This window comes from Oncorhynchus masou, chromosome 25 (genome assembly GCF_036934945.1).
Source record: "Oncorhynchus masou masou isolate Uvic2021 chromosome 25, UVic_Omas_1.1, whole genome shotgun sequence".
NCBI classification, from domain to species: Eukaryota; Metazoa; Chordata; class Actinopteri; order Salmoniformes; family Salmonidae; genus Oncorhynchus; species Oncorhynchus masou.
In genome coordinates this window covers 3,430,424-3,452,923 of record NC_088236.1, presented here as the reverse complement: position 1 = coordinate 3,452,923, position 22,500 = coordinate 3,430,424, and the positions used below count along the sequence as shown (strand labels likewise).

The 22,500-nt window shown below is 41.8% G+C and overlaps 1 protein-coding gene across 2 annotated transcripts in view; it reads right to left on the bottom strand.

The window, feature by feature from the left end:
- LOC135513692 (atrial natriuretic peptide receptor 3-like) overlaps positions 1-12,626 on the bottom strand; it is a 102,135-nt gene extending 89,509 nt beyond the window's left edge. For both annotated transcript variants that reach the window (XM_064936558.1, XM_064936559.1), the window contains exon 1: positions 11,644-12,626. In XM_064936558.1, coding sequence (XP_064792630.1) covers positions 11,644-12,313 — 670 coding nt within the window. In that variant the 5' untranslated portion in view covers positions 12,314-12,626. The remainder of the gene's footprint in view (positions 1-11,643) is intronic.
- Positions 12,627-22,500: the final 9,874 nt, after the last annotated feature.

Here is a 22,500-nt window from a genome sequence, read left to right as displayed (position 1 = left end):
GTACATTACTGTTACTAGTTAACAACACAGTACATTACTGTTACTAGTTAACAACACAGTACATTACTGTTACTAGTTAACACAGTACATTACTGTTACTAGTTAACACAGTACATTACTGTTACTAGTTAATAACACAGTACATTACTGTTACTAGTTAACACAGTACATTACTGTTACTAGTTAACACAGTACATTACTGTTACTAGTTAACAACACAGTACATTACTGTTACTAGTTAATAACACAGTACATTACTGTTACTAGTTAACACAGTACATTACTGTTACTAGTTAATAACACAGTACATTACTGTTACTAGTTAATAACACAGTACATTACTGTTACTAGTTAATAACACAGTACATCACTGTTACTAGTTAATAACACAGTACATTACTGTTACTAGTTAACACAGTACATTACTGTTACTAGTTAACACAGTACATTACTGTTACTAGTTAATAACACAGTACATTACTGTTACTAGTTAATAACACAGTACATTACTGTTACTAGTTAACACAGTACATTACTGTTACTAGTTAACACAGTACATTACTGTACCTAGTTAATAACACAGTACATTACTGTACCTAGTTAATAACACAGTACAAAGCAGCTTATTCTAGCTTGAATAGCATGTTCCATGTCAAGAAGAGAACAGTGGGTAAATATGATAGCATGTACTGCATCTCCATGTGCTTAGACAACAGAGACATGGGTGATGTTTACATACCCAACATTACTGTACCTAGTTAACAACACAGTACATTACTGTTACTAGTTAATACAGTACATTACTGTACCTAGTTAATAACACAGTACAAAGCAGCTTATTCTAGCTTGAATAGCTTGTTCCATGTCAAGAAGAGAACAGTGGGTAAATATGATAGCATGTACTGCATCTCCATGTGCTTCGACAACAGAGACTTGGGTGATGTTTACATACCCAACTGTCATGACGTTGACCCATTGGGGAGGCCATAAACACCTTTCCCCTTTTTCCTCTCTCGACTCTACTGATGTGACTATTGGAAATGCCTTTGTAACATAGAGAGTCTGGTGACATCAGAAGATGGGAAACGGAACCATATTTCGGTCATCCAACCAGTTTAAAACATGAGTTGGTACTTAATGAATATGATGTCAGATCAGTTGGCGTCTGAGACATTATTACTGATGACAGGATGACAAAAACTGTATCTTGGAAAGTCGACACATTCTAGTTATCAGATTCACGTGGAAATGTTGTGCAATTTAAATGTTTAAATATGAAACTATTTGTGAAACGATTAAATGTAATTTTAGCTTCTTAAATTAGAGAACTGTTTGTCATAGAGAAACTCTGCTCACTCAGAGGACCCGCCCAAGTGAACAGACACCGGTTGTAAACTATGAACCACGCCCTTCTTTCACCACTATATAAACCCGTTGGCGAAAATTCAACTTCCTGTTCCAAGGACGTGTGGACTTGAGGTCCCCACGTTGAAAGGACAAAGACCACCTACAGAACTATGCCAAACTCAGCAAGAACCTAACAAAATTGAATTTCAATGTGAAGGTGACAACCTACACGCCGGAAGGATGAATTTTGACTATACCAACCAGAATATAGCATCAGCATATAGCATGGCAACTTGGTATGAACTTTGAACCCTTAGTGATACCTCCAAGCCGTCGCATTAGAACAGCAACTGTAGACTTGGGCTAGGAGAGGACGGGCAGAGTATCTGCTAAGGAACAAAATCTCTTTGTTCCTTAGTTTTCCCGCTCTTTCATTCAAAACCCAACCGCTTTCCTTTGTGTAACCAGCTGTCATATCGGTTCCGTCCGCTAGGGACGTTTTCCTTTATGACATCATTTGTAATCAATGTATGATCCATTCTGTGTAGATGTAATTCTGTGTGATTATTTAGGTATTTAGTAAAGAAATAATTAAACCCAATTTTGGATTGCTGATTCAACTTGTTAGCCAGGGATTGTGAAGATAACCAAGAATTTACAACTTTCAGATGAGACTGAATAAGGTGACGATTAAATATTAACTGCTACTGATGTAAAAGATGACCAGGTCTTTAAGAGTTTATTCAGAAGACAACAGCTCTATAAATATTATTTCGTGGTGCCCCGACTTTCTAGTTAATTATTTACCTAATTAGCCTTAATTACAGATAAATGATTTTATAGAATAGCATGTCATATCACTTAATCCGGCACAGCCAAAGTCACGACACGCCTCAATGAGTCCACAACGTGAGTCACCAGCTAACAGAATGATTTAATGTAGTCATTCTCGACATATTATGATGAACAACCCAATGGTGAAGATGATATAACCTTGCTTTAGACTCTGCCCATACCAGCTACCCCCCTGTCCTGTAAATGAACATTATGAGAATACTTACAGAATATTAACTATTAACTATCTGATGTCTGGAGACATTTCACTGCAGCTAATGTAGAAGGAAAAGCTGTGTATATTTGCAAATAATGTACCAAATCATATGTGAAGAATGCAACAAAGATGCAGAATCATCTGGCCAAGTGCATAAAGTTCCCTCAACGCTCATGCTCCTCCTGGAATCCAAAAGTGTTCTTGTCTCAATGGAGGAACATAGTCAGAGATTAATGTCTTGCTCGAGCTGTGTATGCAACTGCTTAACCTCTGATGCTCACAGGCAATGTGTATTGGAAGAGATTTCTGAATGTTCTTCACCCAGCATACACCCCTCCAACCAGAATGATTTATCTTTATGTTGGACCCCAAGTATGCTGGCAAGAGCATCCTGTAGGTGCAAAGATCAACAAGGCCTATCTTGTCATCACTACCGTGTCTCGCCACCTTGGCCTGGATGAGGGGAAGGTTCTTGGCAGTCTGGCGAAGCACACTTCCAAGCAAGGGCTTTGGGATGGAAATGCAATATTGCAGTCATGCCAAACATCTCATCAGCCACCTGGACTATGTGGATCTGAGGTTCTTTCCACTGTTGCCTCCTTCATCCTCCAAATCCCACCAACATCAGCCGCGTCAGAGCGCAACTGGTCCTTGTTTGGGAACACACACACCAAAGCACGCAAGAGGCTGACCAATACAAGGGTTGAAAGATTGGTGGCCATCTGTGCAAATTTTAGGCTTTTTGAACCTGACAACGAGCCATCCTCAACAAGGTTGGAAAGTGACAGTGAAGATGAGGCCTCAGAGTCTGATGTTCAAGAGGTGGACATTAAGGTCCAGGGAGGAGACATGGAAGCCTGAGAGGAAGACAACCAAAGCTTTAGTTTCTCGACCATCATTTTACAGATGTTGAAAACATTTTTGGGAGATGTGATGGATCATTGGGGATAATTCAATATTCCCTTTGTTGTACAGTGAAATCCTCCCATGTGAAGAGTCTCATCTCATTTAAAGTTCAATTCGTAAATACAACTTTATTTTTTTTCTATTGGAAGGATTTAATCTTTTGCAATTATGTCTACTATGATAAGGTAAAAGGTTTATGTGTCTGTCTCCATATGATATGGACAATATATCCAATACAAAAAACATCTACATTTAAATGTATATATTTGTATATATTCCCGTTAATTCCCATATATTCCCGTTAATTCCCATATATTCCCGTTAATTCCCATATATTCCCGTTAATTCCCATATATTCCCATTGATTCCCACGGAAAGTTTCCACCTCTAAATATTCCCCAAAATGTGCAACCCTACTCAGTATCATTAGATATAATTGATATATTATTATCCAATGAAATGATGACCAGGTGGCGAATCGCATCTCTGCATGTCTGGCAGACATATCAGTGTGGATGATGGATCACCACCTCAAGCTGAACCTCGGCAAGACAGAGCTGCTCTTCCTCCCGGGGAAGGACTGCCCGTTCCATGATCTCGCCATCACGGTTGACAACTCCATTGTGTCCTCCTCCCAGAGCGCTAAGAACCTTGGCGTGATCCTGGACAACACCCTGTCGTTCTCAACTAACATCATGGCGGTGGCCCGTTCCTGTAGGTTCATGCTCTACAACATCCGCAGAGTACGACCCTGCCTCACACAGGAAGCGGCGCAGGTCCTAATCCAGGCACTTGTCATCTCCCGTCTGGATTACTTCAACTCGCTGTTGGCTGGGCTCCCTGCCTGTGCCATTAAACCCCTACAACTCATCCAGAACGCCGCAGCCCGTCTGGTGTTCAACCTTCCCAAGTTCTCTCACGTCACCCCGCTCCTCCGCTCTCTCCACTGGCTTCCAGTTGAAGCTCACATCCGCTACAAGACCATGGTGCTTGCCTACGGAGCTGTGAGGGGAACGGCACCGCAGTACCTCCAGGCTCTGATCAGGCCCTACACCCAAACAAGGGCACTGCGTTCATCCACCTCTGGCCTGCTCGCCTCCCTACCACTGAGTAAGTACAGTTCCCGCTGAGCCCAGTCAAAACTGTTCGCTGCTCTGGCCCCCCAATGGTGGAACAAACTCCCTCACGACGCCAGGACAGCGGAGTCAATCACCACCTTCCGGAGACACCTGAAACCCCACCTCTTCAAGGAATACCTAGGATAGGATAAAGCAATCCTTCTCACCCCCCCTTAAATGATTTAGATGCATTATTGTAAAGTGGCTGTTCCACTGGATGTCAGAAGGTGAATTCACCAATTTGTAAGTCGCTCTGGATAAGAGCGTCTGCTAAATGACTTACATGTAAATGTAAATGTAAATGGCTATATAGATAAAACAAACAAAAGTACATACTGTTTGCTGTCATTGTAAATGAGAACTTGTTCTCAACTAGCTTACCTGGCTAAATAAAAGTTAAATAAAAATGTTTAAAAAAATGTAATACATTTCAGCTGCTTGACGTGATTGTGTGTTAGCTTTAGTTGGCTAGCTAGCTAACAAAGGAGAAGTAACGTTAGCCTAGCTATCCTTCATAACTATATTATTGACTTGACAATAAGCTTCTGGTTGGCTATTTCTAAATGTTATATTAACCCATAAGAGTCTAAACCCTGTCTAAGCTGAAGGGGGAAGTTTGTTCTGAAGTGTCTCTCTTAAATCTGAGAGATATTGTATGAGAAAAATCAGGAAACATAATTATTACATTTTTTTTTTTTTACATGTATTTAATACCTTATTTTTGGCATTAAAAAGTCTCCAAATATACTTCCAAAATATTTTTTTCAACTGGTACCGGGGTACAGCAAAACAAAATCTCACCTTTCCATAGAGGGGTTGTAATCCAAACTGTTTGGACACGACAGACAATTTGGTGAGAAGACCGATCTTTGGGATGTCTCCTGGTCTGACCAACACTGCTCTAGTTCTGTCACCTTTCACCTCAGATGGGATGTCTCCTGGTCTGACCAACACTGCTCTAGTTCTGTCACCTTTCACCTCAGATGGGATGTCTCCTGGTCTGATAAACACTGCTCTAGTTCTGTGACCTTTCACCTCAGATGGGATGTCTCCTGGTCTGACCAACACCTCTCTAGTTCTGTCACCTTTCACCTCAGATGGGATGTCTCCTGGTCTGATAAACACTGCTCTAGTTCTGTCACCTTTCACCTCAGATGGGATGTCTCCTGGTCTGACCAACACTGCTCTAGTTCTGTCACCTTTCACCTCAGATGGGATGTCTCCTGGTCTGACCAACACTGCTCTAGTTCTGTCACCTTTCACCTCAGATGGGATGTCTCATGGTCTGACCAACACTGCTCTAGTTCTGTCACCTTTCACCTCAGATGGGATGTCTCCTGGTCTGACCAACACTGCTCTAGTTCTGTCACCTTTCACCTCAGATGGGATGTCTCCTGGTCTGACCAACACTGCTCTAGTTCTGTCACCTTCCACTGCAGATGGGATGTCTCCTGGTCTGACCAACACTGCTCTAGTTCTGTCACCTTTCACCTCAGATGGGATGTCTCCTGGTCTGACCAACACTGCTCTAGTTCTGTCACCTTTCACCTCAGATGGGATGTCTCCTGGTCTGATAAACACTGCTCTAGTTCTGTCACCTTTCACCTCAGATGGGATGTCTCCTGGTCTGACCAATACTGCTCTAGTTCTGTCACCTTTCACCTCAGATGGGATGTCTCCTGGTCTGACCAACACTGCTCTAGTTCGGTCACCTTTCACCTCAGATGGGATGTCTCCTGGTCTGATAAACACTGCTCTAGTTCTGTCACCTTTCACCTCAGATGGGATGTCTCCTGGTCTGACCAACACTGCTCTAGTTCTGTCACCTTTCACCTCAGATGGGATGTCTCCTGGTCTGACCAACACTGCTCTAGTTCGGTCACCTTTCACCTCAGATGGGATGTCTCCTGGTCTGATAAACACTGCTCTAGTTCTGTCACCTTTCACCTCAGATGGGATGTCTCCTGGTCTGATAAACACTGCTCTAGTTCTGTCACCTTTCACCTCAGATGGGATGTCTCCTGGTCTGACCAACACTGCTCTAGTTCTGTCACCTTTCACCTCAGATGGGATGTCTCCTGGTCTGACCAACACTGCTCTCGTTCTGTGACCTTTCACCTCAGATGGGATGTCTCCTGGTCTGACCAACACTGCTCTAGTTCTGTCACCCGTTCCAATGCAGCTGCTGAAGTGTGACATACTGAAGGCAGATGCTGTGGATTGAGACGCATCCAATGAAAAACAACCAGATATCTCTAGCTGGAAACATATGGATTTAAAAAATATATATATATTTGATTTACGTGGGGGTGCAAACATATACCTTAGGGAGTTGAAAAAAATAATTTATTGAATTTCTTCATCACTGAACCTGTGCTTGTTAGACACACTGGTTGGACAACATTGTTTCAATGTTAATTTGACAACATACTGTGACGTGAAATCATTTGTGGAAAGTACATTTGTTTTGTTTTCATTTTCATCTAATTCATCTCATTGTAAACACTGAAATAAGGGAAAGAACAGGTTGATTCAACCTGCGTAAGCCCGGTGGGTAAGTACATGTCAATGATTTGTTGGCACGGCAACGTGGAATGAATAGAATGAACGACTGGGTCAAAACATCCCAAAACGAAAGAATTAACAACTAGCCTGTTTGATTAGCAACTTCAGAAATAGCAACTGGCTTTTGCCTGGGCTATTCAAGGGGAATCATGGGGCAGCAGGGTAGCCTAGTGGTTAGAGCGGTGGACTAGTAACCGGAAGGTTACAAGTTCAAATCCCTGAGCTGACAAGGTACAAATCTGTCATTCTGCCCCTGAACAGGCAGTTAACCCACTGTTCCTAGGCCATCATAGAAAGTAAGAATTTGTTCTTAACTGACTTGCCTAGTTAAATAAATGTAATCTGCTGGAAGGATGAAATAAAGCAAATTTACTCATTACAACAATGCTTTTAATGAAAACATTTTTATTTATTTTGGCAACAGTTTTATAAAAGCAATAAGGCCCTTCGCCTCAGATCTAAGAACAGCTCTTAAATAAGGGTTAATGCTGATGTTCTGTACATTACCTTGGAAATAATGGACAATGCAGCGGGACAAGGCGGATTCGAGTCCCTTTGAGGAGTTCATTTTTCCAAGGTAATGTACAGAACGGAGGTGTTTAACCTGTTTATGCCACAGTTGCTGAGAAAACACTATAAAAGAACACATTCAACGTTAGAAATATATATGTATGTTCATTTCTATAAGCAAATTCATGCCTTCTCCTCTTTTGGACGCTAGTTAGTTCTATATTTATGAACGCAACCCACTTGTTCATTCTGTATGTTCCGTTGCCATGAGATATATTCCGTTGCCACACTATATTTTCCGTTGCTATGCTATATATTCCGTTGCCATGCTATATGTTCCGTTGCCATGCTATATATTCCGTTGCCATGCTATATATTCCGTTGCCATGCTATATATTCCGTTTCCATGCTATATGTCCCGTTGCTATGCCATATGTTCCGTTGCCATGCTATATATTCCATTGTCATGCTATATGTTCTTTTGCCATGCTATATGTTCCGTTGCTATGCTATATGTTCCGTTGCCATGCTATATGTCCCGTTGCTATGCCATATGTTCCGTTGCCATGCTATATATTCCATTGTCATGCTATATGTTCTTTTGCCATGCTATATGTTCCGTTGCTATGCTATATGTTCCGTTGCCATGCTATATGTTCCGTTGCTATGCTATATGTTCCGTTGCCATGCTATATATTCCGTTGCCATGCTATATGTTCCGTTGCTATGCTATATATTCCGTCGCCATGCTATATGTTCCGTTGCTATGCTATATGTTCCGTTGCCATGCTATATGTTCTGTTGCTATGCTATATGTTCCGTTGCCATGCTATATGTTCCGTTGCTATGCTATATGTTCCGTTGCCATGCTATATATTCCGTTGCCATGCTATATATTCCGTTGCCATGCTGTAAGTTCCGTTGCCATGCTGTATGTTCCGTTGCCATGCTATATATTCCGTTGCCATGCTATATGTTCCGTTGCCATGCTATATGTTCCGTTGCTATGCCATATGTTCCGTTGCCATGCTATATATTCCATTGCCATGCTATATGTTCTGTTGCCATGCTATATGTTCCGTTGCTATGCTATATATTCCGTCGCCATGCTATATGTTCCGTTGCTATGCTATATGTTCCGTTGCCATGCTATATGTTCTGTTGCCATATTATATATTCCGTTGCCATGCTATATATTCCGTTGCCATGCTGTATGTTCCGTTGCTACGCTATATGTTCCGTTGCCATGCTATATGTTCCGTTGCTATGCTATATGTTCCGTTGCCATGCTATATATTCCGTTGCCATGCTATATATTCCGTTGCCATGCTATATGTTCCGTTGCCATGCTATATGTTCCGTTGCTATGCCATATGTTCCGTTGCCATGCTATATATTCCATTGCCATGCTATATGTTCTGTTGCCATGCTATATGTTCCGTTGCTATGCGATATATTCCGTTGCCATGCTATATGTTCCGTTGCCATGTTATATGTTCCGTTGCCATGCTATATATTCCGTTGCCATGCTATATGTTCCGTTGCCATGTCATATGTTCCGTTGCCATGCTATATATTCCGTTGTCATGCTATATGTTCTTTTGCCATGCTATATGTTCCGTTGCTATGCTATATATTCCGTTGCCATGCTATATGTTCCGTTGCTATGCTATATGTTCCGTTGCCATGCTATATATTCCATTGCCATGCTATATGTTCCGTTGCTATGCTATATGTACCGTTGCCATGCTATATATTCTGTTGCCATGCTATATATTCCGTTGCCATGCTATATATTCCGCTGCCATGCTATATATTCCGTTGCCATGCTATATGTTCCGTTGCTATGCTATGTGTTCCGTTGCCATGCTATATATTACGTTGCCATGCTATATGTTCCATTGCTATGCTATATGTTCCATTGCCATGCTATATATTACGTTGCCATGCTATATGTTCCGTTGCTATGCTATATATTCCGTCGCCATGTTATATATTCCGTTGCCATGCTATATATTCCGTTGCCATGCTATATGTTCCGTTGCTATGCTATATGTTCCGTTGCCATGCTATATGTTCCGTTGCTATGCTATATGTTCCGTTGCCATGCTATATATTCCGTTGCCATGCTGTATATTACATTGCCATGCTATATGTTCCGTTGCTATGCTATATATTCCGTTGCCATGCTATATATTCTGTTGCCATGCTATATGTTCCGTTGCTATGCTATATGTTCCGTTGCCATGCTATATATTCCGTTGCCATGCTATATATTCCGTTGCCATGCTCGATTGCAACATTCTTATCTCTCGCTTGCTAGCTAGCCAACTAACACAGTCACTACTGTGTTAATAAGCGCAAAGTAGCTTCCTTTGCACTTATTTAAGCTATTTTCTATTGATATTAATTTGTATTCATCCATAACAATGAGATGGTGAAGCCCGATTTTCCCTGGCACAGCTAGAAAAGTTTTCCTTCTCGTCCGGACACTGAACACTTCACCACGAGGAGATCGCATTGCATATCAAACACTGGGGATAGAAGCTGGGCTAAATAGTTTTTTTCTGCTTGCAAACCTTCCAATATGTCAACCTAATTATAAAATGTCAGTTGCTGAAAATAGTTGGTCAAACTAGAAACATGTGGGAGTGTTATAACTTGTGTCATAACAGTAGGAACCAGAGAAATGCATTGTCACCACTCACCACGTTAGGGCACCAGATGCTCCCCAACAAAAAAAAGATGTCTCTACAAAAACAAATCAATGCTATAGCTACATTTTATTTCTCCTTGGACCTGCGTTTACAATGTATCCAATTTCGGTGTGTATGGTTGTTGGTTTTGCTTTATGCGACTGTGTTATAAACACGGTCTGTATGCGAAGGTGCATATTGAGTCATGTTACCAACTGTCCACTATCTGGTTTTAATGCCCTTCTCGCCATTCAGAAACAAATATTAAACCTATTAAAACGCGATAAACCCCAGGTTATCATGCCGTATTGCTTAAATATAACACAATTCCACTTATCCGCTGGTGTCACAGTAACTATGGCACCCGACATGTTGCACCTGTTCTCCACTGTGGTAAACGTGCCATTGTGAATATTCACAGTTTCTAAGCACCTGGCACATTGATAACACAGCAGTCTCAGCAGACTGAAGGTATTACTGTTGTAACGATTGACAGGGATCCGTCTGAGCAATGCTTGAACCAGCATCCTTAAAGTGTGCCATAAAGGTGTAGACCTCTTGGCAGAGTGTGGAGTGCTCTTACACACATACAGTACCACAGTACAGGGAGGGAAACTACACCATGTTGTAATTCAATTAACAATATTGGAACCATTTCCTGGTCATTAGTGTCAATATGCCAACTGCAAATATGTGTTCTTGATGCCTGTTTACATTCAGTGGGTAGATTTGACATCCAATGGGTTCTTCACATAACCTACCTGTAAATATTTGGCATATTTCATGGATAGGTTTCTCAGATACTGGGCATATCTGGGCAGCAGAAACGCATGCCATTCACATAAGTGTTTTTTTGTTTTTTGTTCAATAAAACATACAATTACATGATAAGTGGAAATAAGTGGAATGGGTGGCACGATTAGCAGATGGGACTAGTGGACCAACTATTCTGACATTTAAACCAGGACAGCGGAGTCAATCACCACCTTCCGGAGACACCTGAAACCCCACCTCTTCAAGGAATACCTAGGATAGGATAAAGTAATCCTTCTCACCCCCCTCCCCCCCCCCCCCCTTAAATGATTTAGATGCACTATTGTAAAGTGGCTGTTCCACTGGATGTCAGAAGGTGAATTCACCAATTTGTAAGTCGCTCTGGATAAGAGCGTCTGCCAAATGACTTAAATGTAAATGTAATTCTATAGAACACCACCATAACAACCGTCTGTATAACACCACCATAACAACATTCCATATAACAACAGCATAACAAAGTAGTGCACTATATAGGGAATAGGGCTCTGGTATAATGGCTGTTCCACTGGATGTCAGAAGGTGAATTCACCAATTTGTAAGTCGCTCTGGATAAGAGCGTCTGCTAAAGGACGTAAATGTAATGTAAATGTAAAACTACACCCTGGGACAGAGCGGGGACTTCTCAGTACAGTACCTTCACTCTCGTAGATATATTTGATGATGTCGTCTGTGTTCAGGCGTTCTTCTTTAGAGTTGATGGCATAGGTGACAGTCTGATATTCCTCCATGAGTTTGAGGTGCACCCCTTCCATAGTGAAGTAACAATTCCTCTCCTTCTTGTCGTCATCGAAGATCAGCAACGCGTCTTTCCAGTTGAAGTGACGGAACATCGCCAAGAAAGTCTCTGCCATTTTTAGGTAAGACGGGGAGATTCGGGTCAGGTGAGAGTATTCTTTCTCTTTCTCTCTAAAACCGCTGGCCAGAGCACCTGTCGATATTACCGGGATGTTCCAACGAGATGCCATCCTTACAACCGGCGCAGCGGCGTATTCACACACCGGACCGAGCACCAAGTCCGGTTTCTTTTCGCAGGAACGGTCCACCAGGGAGAAGAGTGCATCATTGCCACAGTCGGAATCCTCATAACGCACTTTGAAATTAAGTCCCGAATACAGACCGCCGCCGATTTTCAACCCTTGCTTTGCATACTCGATGACGGGTGCCACTCTTGCTATTGAGAACATATACGAGTTATTTTTGGGCAACATCACCAATACTTCAATGTCTTCATTCACGGCTGTACTTGTCCGGCCAGGTAACAACCCCAGCCAAAGGTACAAACACAATGAAATGAAAAATGGCATGATGCAACTTTAAAAGTTATGCTTTGCCTGTAATCAGTAATAATGCAATAATGGAGAGATTCTATCCTCTCTGTATAACTCTCTCTCTCCAAGTCAACTGCGTCCCCGGAGCCGCGGAGCGCGCAGGTAAATTGCAAATGTGGAATCTTTCAACAACAACAAAGAATCTAAATTGAATTGCCTTTTTCTTTTAATTAAATGAAATAAAATGTCTAAATGTATTAAGTGTATGATCCTGTGCAGAGAGTCTCCTGCAACCTTCTCAACTGATGGAAGAATCCCCTGAGTTTTCCTAACTAATTCTCCCGTTCCCCTGGTCAATCCTTTTGTTTAAATATGTTAACTGCCCAGACAGTTACCACACACGCTGGCCGAGGGGAGGAGTTTTGAAGAATCTTTTCATTATTATTCATGCGTCATCCTTGTATGATTACACCTCTTTCTTAAAGCTGCAGGTCCCTCTATTTCTCTCTCTTTTTTTTTACAGAGAAAGTAGAGTTGTGCTTTATTCCACTGTACGTAGGCACACTTGGATTTACAGGCACCGAATGCACTGGGATGCATTGCCTCATACAAACAAAGGTGTGATGTAAATAGAACAATTAAAATAATTGTAGGCAAGGTTTCAAGAGAAGGTATTCTTTGCTATTTTCGATACAAACACACAAGTCTAAGCAGTTTTTGTTGTTGTTACACAATACAATTCAATAGACAGTAGTGTACAGTATAGTATAGAACGTCTATATCTTGTATTTATAGACTAAATGACGTGTGACTTACCTGATCAATTTACCTTGAAGACAACAAGGTGTGACATTGATGCTTACTGCACAATCATTGGTCTACGGATCATTTAATTCATTTCACTGATAGAAACGGCACTGAACATATCCAGTATTACACGTGTGCCTGAGCGTTCCAAAGGGAACGACTCAATGAATGATCAACCTCTTAAGTGTGCACCAGGACAGCCTGCGTGGGAGAAAGAGTAACCCTGCTATAGACTGACACCTAGTGGTCAACAACCGACATAGGCTATTCTACACTAAAGCAGTACTGCAGGCTTACTTGATCACCAAGGTTGAGATATATATCGATATGCCTTTAACTGTCCTGACCAATTCAAACCAAAGCGTTTTAATTAGAATAGAGTGCACCTGTGTTGGTATATGCTGAAACGATGGATAGAATCAAATCTAACTTCAGTGTTGTATTGAATACATATCCAAACAGCTGAGTACTGAATGTTGGATGTAGAATTAGCAAGGGGGAGGAGGGCCTCTGGTTATATGTCCCATTAAGACGTTGGCTTGCAAAATTAGTCACATAACAAGTGCCCTTTACGTAAAGGCTAACAACCTCTCATTCACATCACCTTTTAATGTGCGGCCCTCATGGGCCATTTGGTTTGTGGCTCATTTGACATATAGAGCTCACATTCTCCAGAAATCTCATTATAATAATGACACGGGTTTTGACGTAATGTAATGTTGCTCTAGTCTATACTCCCTTTATCCTGATTACACCAATGGGTGCAATTTGGAGTCGGTTATTTAGAGGCAGTTAAGAGTCATTCTGCTTAACTAAGACAGCTTGTTATTTAATTTGTACAGCATCCTGTGTGGAAGCTAGGGTTGTGTAGCTACTGTAGGTGTAGGTCTCTATGGGGGCTGGGACAGTCGCTGAACAACTGACGCATTCTTAGGTTCACAGATACTTGGAGACAGAGGTCTCTTCATCCTGCAGACACATTATATTCTACCTGTTTGGCTCGGCCTGGTTGGTGCCAATGCAGATCATTTGAGCTATGTGATGTGTGTGTGTGTCTGTGTGTGTGTCGGGGGGGATGCGTGTGTATGTGTGTGCGTGTGTGTGTGTGTGTGGGTGTGTGTGTGTGTGTGTGTCGGGGGGGGGGGTGCCTGTGTATGTATGTGTGTGTGTAGGTGTGGGTGTGTGTGTGTGTGTGTCGGGTGGGGTTGCGTGTGTATGTATGTGGGTGTGTCTGTGTGTGTGTGTGTGTGTGTGTGTGTGTGTGTGTGTGTGTGTGTGTGTGTGTGTGTGTGTGTGTGTGTGTGTGTGTGTGTGTGTGTGTGTGTGTGTGTGTGCGTGTGTGTCGGGTGGGGATGCGTGTGTATGTATGTGGGTGTGTCTGTGTCTCTGTGTGTGTGTGTGTGTGTGTGTGTGTGTGTGTGTGCGTGTGTGTGTGCGTGCCTGCGTGCGTGTGTGTGTGTGTGTCGGGGGGGATGCGTGTGTATGTATGTGGGTGTGTCTCTGTGTGTGTGTGTGCGTGTGTGTGTGTGTGGGGTGTGTGTGTGTGTGTGTGTGTGTGTGTGTGTGTGTGTGTGTGTGTGTGTGTGTGGGGGGTGTGTGTGTATGTATGTGTGTGTGTGTGTGTGTGTGTGTGTGTGTGTGTGTGTGTGTGTGTGTGTGTGTCGGGGGGGATGCGTGTGTATGTATGTGGGTGTGTCTGTGTGTGTGTGTTTGTGTTTGTGTGTGTGTGTGTGTGTGTGTGTGTGTGTGTGTGTGTGTGTGTCGGGGGGGATGCGTGTGTATGTATGTGTGTATGTGTGTATGTGTGTGTGTGTGTGTGTGTGTGTGTGTGTGTGTGTGTGTGTGTGTGTGTGTATGTGTGTATGTGTGTATGTGTATGTGTATGTGTATGTGTATGTGTATGTGTATGTGTGTGTGTGTGTGTGTGTGTGTGTGTGTGTGTGTGTTGTATAATTGTCCAGGAAGATGACCGGTACAGGCAGAGCAAGTTGTTGACGGTGTGTTAGTTCACGTAATAAGGGTTCTGGTTTATAACCGCAGCTCTTTTAAATCTATTAAAGGAGTCATATTATCAAGGCCAGCCACGACAGGGTGTGTTTTATATCAACACCACACAGTCTTGTTTTAAATGTCCCTGTGTTTGTTCCTGTGCAAAGAAGACACTTGATCCACAGACAGTAAGTAAGTGAAGCTATACGATATCCTAGACGATGTCTTTTGGTAACCCTTCGCATTAATGTTAATAAAAGGGAACCTTAATGGGAAGGGTTACATCGTCTTTTGTAAATTGGATAAAAATCTATGAAGGGCCTTTTTAAAACAGTTGTTTTCTCAGCGCGGTATATTTCCATTCATGTCATTTAGATAGTATCACCTGATGTTTAGGCCTATATGACACACCCAACCCCCCCCCCACCCACCCACCCAACCCCCCAAATAAAGACCTCCCTGTACGACAGAAAGGCGTAGTTGTTGTTTTTTTGCTGAATGTGTGTTACTTCCTGTTTTTTTTTTCTGTTATTGAATTAGCTTCTGCTGGGGTTGCAGCAACGAAAGCAAATGTGAAATGTTGGTGGATAGTGATGAGACGTGGAACAACGTAATCTTCCTGAGGTTCCTAACTGACAGTTGTTCGTACAATCACACAATGTGACCCTATTAGAACCACCAGACAAAGAGAGCCTGACCCTCACTGACCCTCAAACAAATAGCAATTTTTAAAAAAAACACACACTTCCCCAACTTTCAATGAATCAACAATGACGGATACGTACAGTACTTGTTGAAGTTCATGATGAATGTCGTATCAGGGACAGTAAAGAGTAACAGTGATGACTTCATGATGAATGTTGTGTCAGGGACAGTAAGAGTAACACTGCTGACATCATGATGAATGTTGTGTCAGGGACAGTATGAGAAACACTGATGACTTCATGATGAATGTCATATCAGGGACAGTAAAGTGTAACACTGATGACTTCATGATGAAGGTCGTGTCAGGGACAGTATGAGTAACACTGATGACTTCATGATGAATGTTGTGTCAGGGACAGTAAAGAGTAACAGTGATGACTTCATGATGAAGGTCGTGTCAGGGACAGTAAATAGTAACACTGATGACTTGGAAGGAACGACATTACAAGGAATGAATGACAGAGTATTAGAGCTGAGTTCATGCGCACGCACGCACACACACAAAAGTGCACACACACACACACACACACACACATGCACAGGCACAGACATGCACAGGCACAGGCACAGACACACACATGTCTACCGTGCATTATCATACTGAAGTATGAGGTGATGGCAGCAGATGAATGGTACGACAATGGGCCTCAGCATCTCATCACGGTATCTCTGTGCATTCAAATCGCCATCGATAAAATGCAACTGTTTGTTGTCCGTAGCTTCTGCCTGCCCATACCATAACCCCACAGCCACCATGGGGCACTCTGTCCACTTTGTTGACATGTCTTATTCTACACTGTAGAATAAGATATCAAATCTATGAAATAACACATATGGAATCATGTAGTAACCAAAATAGTTTTCAACAAATCAAAATATATTTTAGATTTTAGATTCCTCAAAGTAGCCACCCTTTGCCTTGATGACAGCTTTACACACTCTTGGCATTCTCTCAACCAGCTTCGCTTAATTTGAGAATAATCAAATCCTTCTGCTGCAGGATAATTTTACTCCTCTGTGATGAGACTGGTCAAGTTAACCTCCAACGTCTGTATCTAAATGAGGAACGTAGTTGAGTAGCTTGTTTATTTTTCTCTACTCTTGTTACAGATGTCCTGCTTAAGCCTGATACAGACACACTGTGTGTTGTCTCAATTACTGTAGGCCCACTACTCATGTGACCCTGTGAGGGAGGGCGTCTAGCACTGTTGCATGCGGATGTTGTTGTCCTATTAATAGGAAACTACACTCTAAGATAGAAAAAAGTGCTATCTAAAACCTAACCCAGTTATTCAGCTGTCCTCATTGGAGAACCCTTTGAAGAGCCCCTTTGGTTCAAGGTTCCACAGAGTGTTCTACATGGAACCCAAAGCAGTTCACAAGGAACCAAAAAAAGGTTCAACCTGCAACAAAACCTGCTTCTCTTATGGGGAACCCTTTTGGATGCTTGGAGTTGAGGTTGTTCTCTTTCATTATTCCACATCTCCTGGTCCAACCTAATATCTCTCTGACTGACTCAATGAGAGGGCTCGAGGGGCCACCAGGGGCCCGAGATGTTCCGGGGCTATAACTTCATCATCGCTTATACTTAAACTTATACTTACAATACTTATTTTCCACCATAATTTGCAAATAAATTCATTAAAAATCCTACAATGTGATTTTCTGGAGAAAAAAAATCAAATTTTGTCTGTCATAGTTACAGTGTACCTATGATGAAAATTACAGGCCTCTTTCATCTTTTTAAGTGGGAGAACTTGCACAATTGGTGGCTGACTAAATACTTTTTTGCCCCACTGTACATTTCAACTGAGTTTTTCCCAATTCCTGACATTTAATCCTAGTAAAAATTCCCTATCTTAGGTCAGTTAGGATCACCACTTTATATTAAGAATGTGAAATGTCAGAATAATAGTAGAGAGAATGATTTATTTCAGCTTTTATTTCTTTCATCACATTCCCTGTGGGTCAGATGTTTACATACTGTAACGGCGTTCTTCGTTTGTTGAAAGAGAGTCGGACCGAAATGCAGCGTGGTGGTTACTCATGTCTTTAATGTAAAAGATAGCGATACATGAAATAACTTAAATAAATACAAAACAACAAACGGAACGTGAAAACTAATTACAGCCTATCTGGTGAAGACTACACAGAGACAGGTACAATCACCCACGAAATACAAAGTGAAACCCAGGCTACCTAAATACGGTTCCCAATCAGAGACAACGAGAATCACCTGACTCTGATTGAGAACCGCCTCAGGCAGCCAAGCCTATGCAAAACCCCTACTCAGCCGCAATCCCAATAACTAAAAAACCCCAATACGAAATACCACAACATAAACCCATGTCACACCCTGGCCTGACCAACTAATTAACGAAAACACAAAAAACTAAGACCAAGGCGTGACACATACACTCAATTAGTATTAGGTAGCATTGCCTTAAAATTGTTTAACTTGGTTCAAAAGTTTCGGGTTGCCTTCCACAAGCTTCCCACAATAAGTTGGGTGAATTTTGGCCCATTCCTCATGACAGAGCTGGTGTAACTGAGTCAGGTTTGTCGGCCTCCTTGCTCGCACAAGATTTTTCAGTTCTGCCCACACATTTTCAGTAGGATTGAGGTCAGCGCTTTGTGATGGTCACTCCAATACCTTGATTTTGTTGTCCTTAAGTCATTTTGCCACAACTTTGGAAGTATGCTTGGGGTCATTGTCCATTTGGAAGACCCATTTGCAACCAAACTTTAACTTCCTGACTGATGTCTTGAGATGTTGCTTCAATATATCCACATAATTTGCATTCCTCATGATGCCATCTATTTTGTGAAGTGGACCAGTCCTTCCTGCAGCAGAGCACCCCCACAACATGATGCTGCCACCTCCGTGCTTTCAAGGTTTTTTTTCTGAGGTCTTGGCTGATTTTTTTTATTTTCCCATGATGTCAAGCAAAGAGGCACTGAGTTTGAAGGTTGGCCTTGAAATACATGCACAAGTAAACCTCCAATTGACTCAAATGATGTCAATTAGCCTATCAGAAGCTTCTAAAGCCATGACATAATTTTCTGGAATTTTCCAAGCTGTTTAAAGTCCCAGTCAACTTAGTCTATGTAAACTTCTGACCCACTGGAATTGTGATACAGTGAATTATAAGTTAAATAATCTGTCTGTAAACAATTGTTGGAAAAATGACTTGTGTCATGCACAAAGTAGATGTCCTAACTGACTTGCCAAAACTATGGTTTGTTAACAAGAAATTCATGGAGTGGTTGAAAAACAAGTTTCAAAGACACCAACCTAAGTGTATGTAAACTTCCGACTTCAACTGTGTATTCGTAATGACTGTATATATTACTAATGACTGTATCTATTGGTAATGACTGGTAATGACTGTATATATTACTAATGACTGTATCTATTGGTAATGACTGTATCTATTGGTAATGACTGTATCAAGTGGTATTGACTGTATCTATTGGTATTGACTTAATATATTGGTAATGATTGTAGCTGTTGGTAATGACTGGTAATGACTGTACCTGTTGGCAATGCCTGTATCTATTGGTAATGACTGTATCAAGTGGTATTGACTGTATCTATTGGTGTTGACTTAATATATTGGTTATGACTGTAGCTGTTGGTAATGACTTGTAATTACTGAACCTGTTGGTAATGACTGTATCTATGGGTAATGACTGTATCTATTGGTAATGACTGTATCTATTGGTAATGACTGTGCCTGTTGGTAATGACTGTATCTATTGGTAATGACTGTATCTATTGGTAATGACTGGTAATGACTGTACCTATTGGTAATGACTGTATCTATTGGTAATGACTGTATCTATTGGTGATGACTGTATCTATTGGTAATGACTAAGCCTGGTGGTAATGACTGTATCTTTTGGTAATGACTGTATCTATTGGCAATGACTGGTAATGAATGTACCTATTGGTAATGACTGTATCTATTGGTAATGACTTGTCATGACTGTATCTATTGGCAATGACTGGTAATGAGTGTACCTATTGGTAATGACTGTACCTATTGGTAATGACTGTATCTATTGGTAATGACTGTACCTGTTGGTAATGACTGTATATATTGGTAATGACTGTTTCTATTGGTAATGACTGTGTCTATTGGTAATGCCTGTACCTGTTGGTAATGACTGGTAATGACTGTACCTATTGATCATGACTGGTAATGACTGTATCTATTGGTAATGACTTTACCTGTTGGTAATGACTGTATCTATTGGTAATGACTGGCAATGACTGTATATATTACTAATGACTGTATCTATTGGTAATGACTGGTAATGACTGTACCTGTTGGTAATGACTGTATCTATTGGTAATGACTGTATCAAGTGGTATTGACTGTATCTATTGGTATTGACTGTATATATTGGTAATGACTGTAGCTGTTAGTAATGACTGTATCTAATGGTAATGACTGGTAATGACTATATCTATTGGTAATGACTGTATCTATTGGTAATGACTGGTAATGACTGTATCTATTGGTAATGACTGTATCTATTGGTAATTACTAGTAATGACTGTACCTGTTGGTAATGACTGTATCTATTGGTAATGACTGTACCTATTGGTAATGACTGGTAATGACTGTACCTATTGGTAATGACTGTATCTATTGGTAATGAGTGTATCTATTGGTAAGGACTGTACCTGTTGGTAATGACTGGTAATGACTCTCTATTGGTAAGTGCTGTATTAATTGGTAATGACTGTATCTATTCATAATGACTATCTATTTATGCTCTTTGGGTTGGAGGGAAAGTGTAGTGCATGTGTGATTTACGGATATAAAATATAAATGACCAATTTCCCTCAATGTAAAATATAAATTTCTAATTTCCTTCAATATAAAAGAAAAGAGGGAAATTGGTATTGAAATTTCAGTGAGGCCTACCGACCAATAAATACTCAACAACAATACCAGTTTCCTAAAAATACAGTAGCTCGGCCTGCTTTTATCCATAGTCTACCTACATTATTCAAGACATGACCCCTAAGAATTGCAGCTAATTAGCTTGTCATCCTTAGCGGAAGTGGACAGCAGCGTGTGACCTTAGCGCTGGATGTATCCCAAGAGGCCCCAGATCGCCATTCCCGGGAGGTTAATCACGGGAAGGGTCGTTGAGGTCAACCGTAACCGTGGCTCAGGGCGCCTCATTGAAGGAGGGGGTCGGTCGATATCTCCTCATCTGGAACTCGGTAAGACCTTGTCATGCGAGGCTGTTGAAGCTGCTCTGAGCTGCCACTCCACAACGTGCCAATACTTACAACTATATTAAAGGATTACTATAGCCTGGGGTCTCGTTGGTGTCAGGGTTGAACTAATCAGCTGAATGTCAAGGAATATTAAAAGCACTGTGATAGTGTGTGTGTGTGTGTGTCTCCAGGTATTTGAATGATGAATGAAATGAACATGTTTCTTTATGTTGTGTAAAGCAAGCAGGTGTCTCTCTCTGTACTCTCCTCTCCTCACTCTCTGTCCTGTCTATATCTCCTCTCTCTCTCCTCTCCTCCTCTCTCTCTACACTGTCTATATCTCCTCTCTCTACCCTGTCTTTATCTCCTCCTCTCTCTATCCTCTCCTCCTCTCTCTCTCTTCTCCTCCTCTCTCTCTCCTCTCCTCCTCTCGCTCTACCCTGTCTATATATCCTCCTCTCTCTCTACCATGTCTATATCTCATCCTCTCTCTCTACCCTGTCTATATCTCCTCTCTCTCTACCCTGTCTATATCTCCTCTCTATCTACCCTGTCTTTATCTCCTCTCTCTCTCTACCCTGTCTATATCTCCTCTCTCTCTACCCTGTCTATATCCCCCCTCTCTCTCTCTACCCTGTCTATATCCCCTCTCTCTCTCTCTACCCTGTCTATATCTCCTCTCTCTCTACCCTGTCTATATCCCCTCTCTCTCTCTCTACCCTGTCTATATCTCCTCTCTTTCTACCCTGTCTATATCTCCTCTCTATCTACCCTGTCTTTATCCCCTCTCTCTCTCTACCCTGTCTATATCTCCTCTCTATCTACCCTGTCTTTATCCCCTCTCTCTCTCTACCCTGTCTATATCTCCTCCTCTCTCTACCCTGTCTTTATCTCCTCTCTCTCTCTACCCTGTCTATATCTCCTCCTCTCTCTACCCTGTCTATATCTCCTCCTCTCTCTACCCTGTCTTTATCTCCTCTCTCTACCCTGTCTATATCTCCTGTCTCTCTCTACCATGTCTATATCTCCTCTCTCTCTACCCTGTCTATCTCCTCTCTCTCTCTCTACCCTGTCTATATCTCCTCTCTCTCTACCCTGTCTATATCTCCTCTCTCTCTCTACCCTGTCTATATCTCCTCTCTCTCTCTACCCTGTCTATATCTCCTCCTCTCTCTACCCTGTCTTTATCTCCTCTCTCTACCCTGTCTATATCTCCTGTCTCTCTCTACCATGTCTATATCTCCTCTCTCTCTACCCTGTCTATCTCCTCTCGCTCTCTCGACCCTGTCTATATCTCCTCTCTCTCTCTACCCTGTCTATATCTCCTCTCTCTCTCTACCCTGTCTATATCTCCTCTCTCTCTCTACCCTGTCTTTATCTCCTCTCTCTACCCTGTCTATATCTCCTCTCTCTCTCTACCCTGTCTTTATCTCCTCTCTCTACCCTGTCTATATCTCCTCTCTCTCTCTACCCTGTCTATATC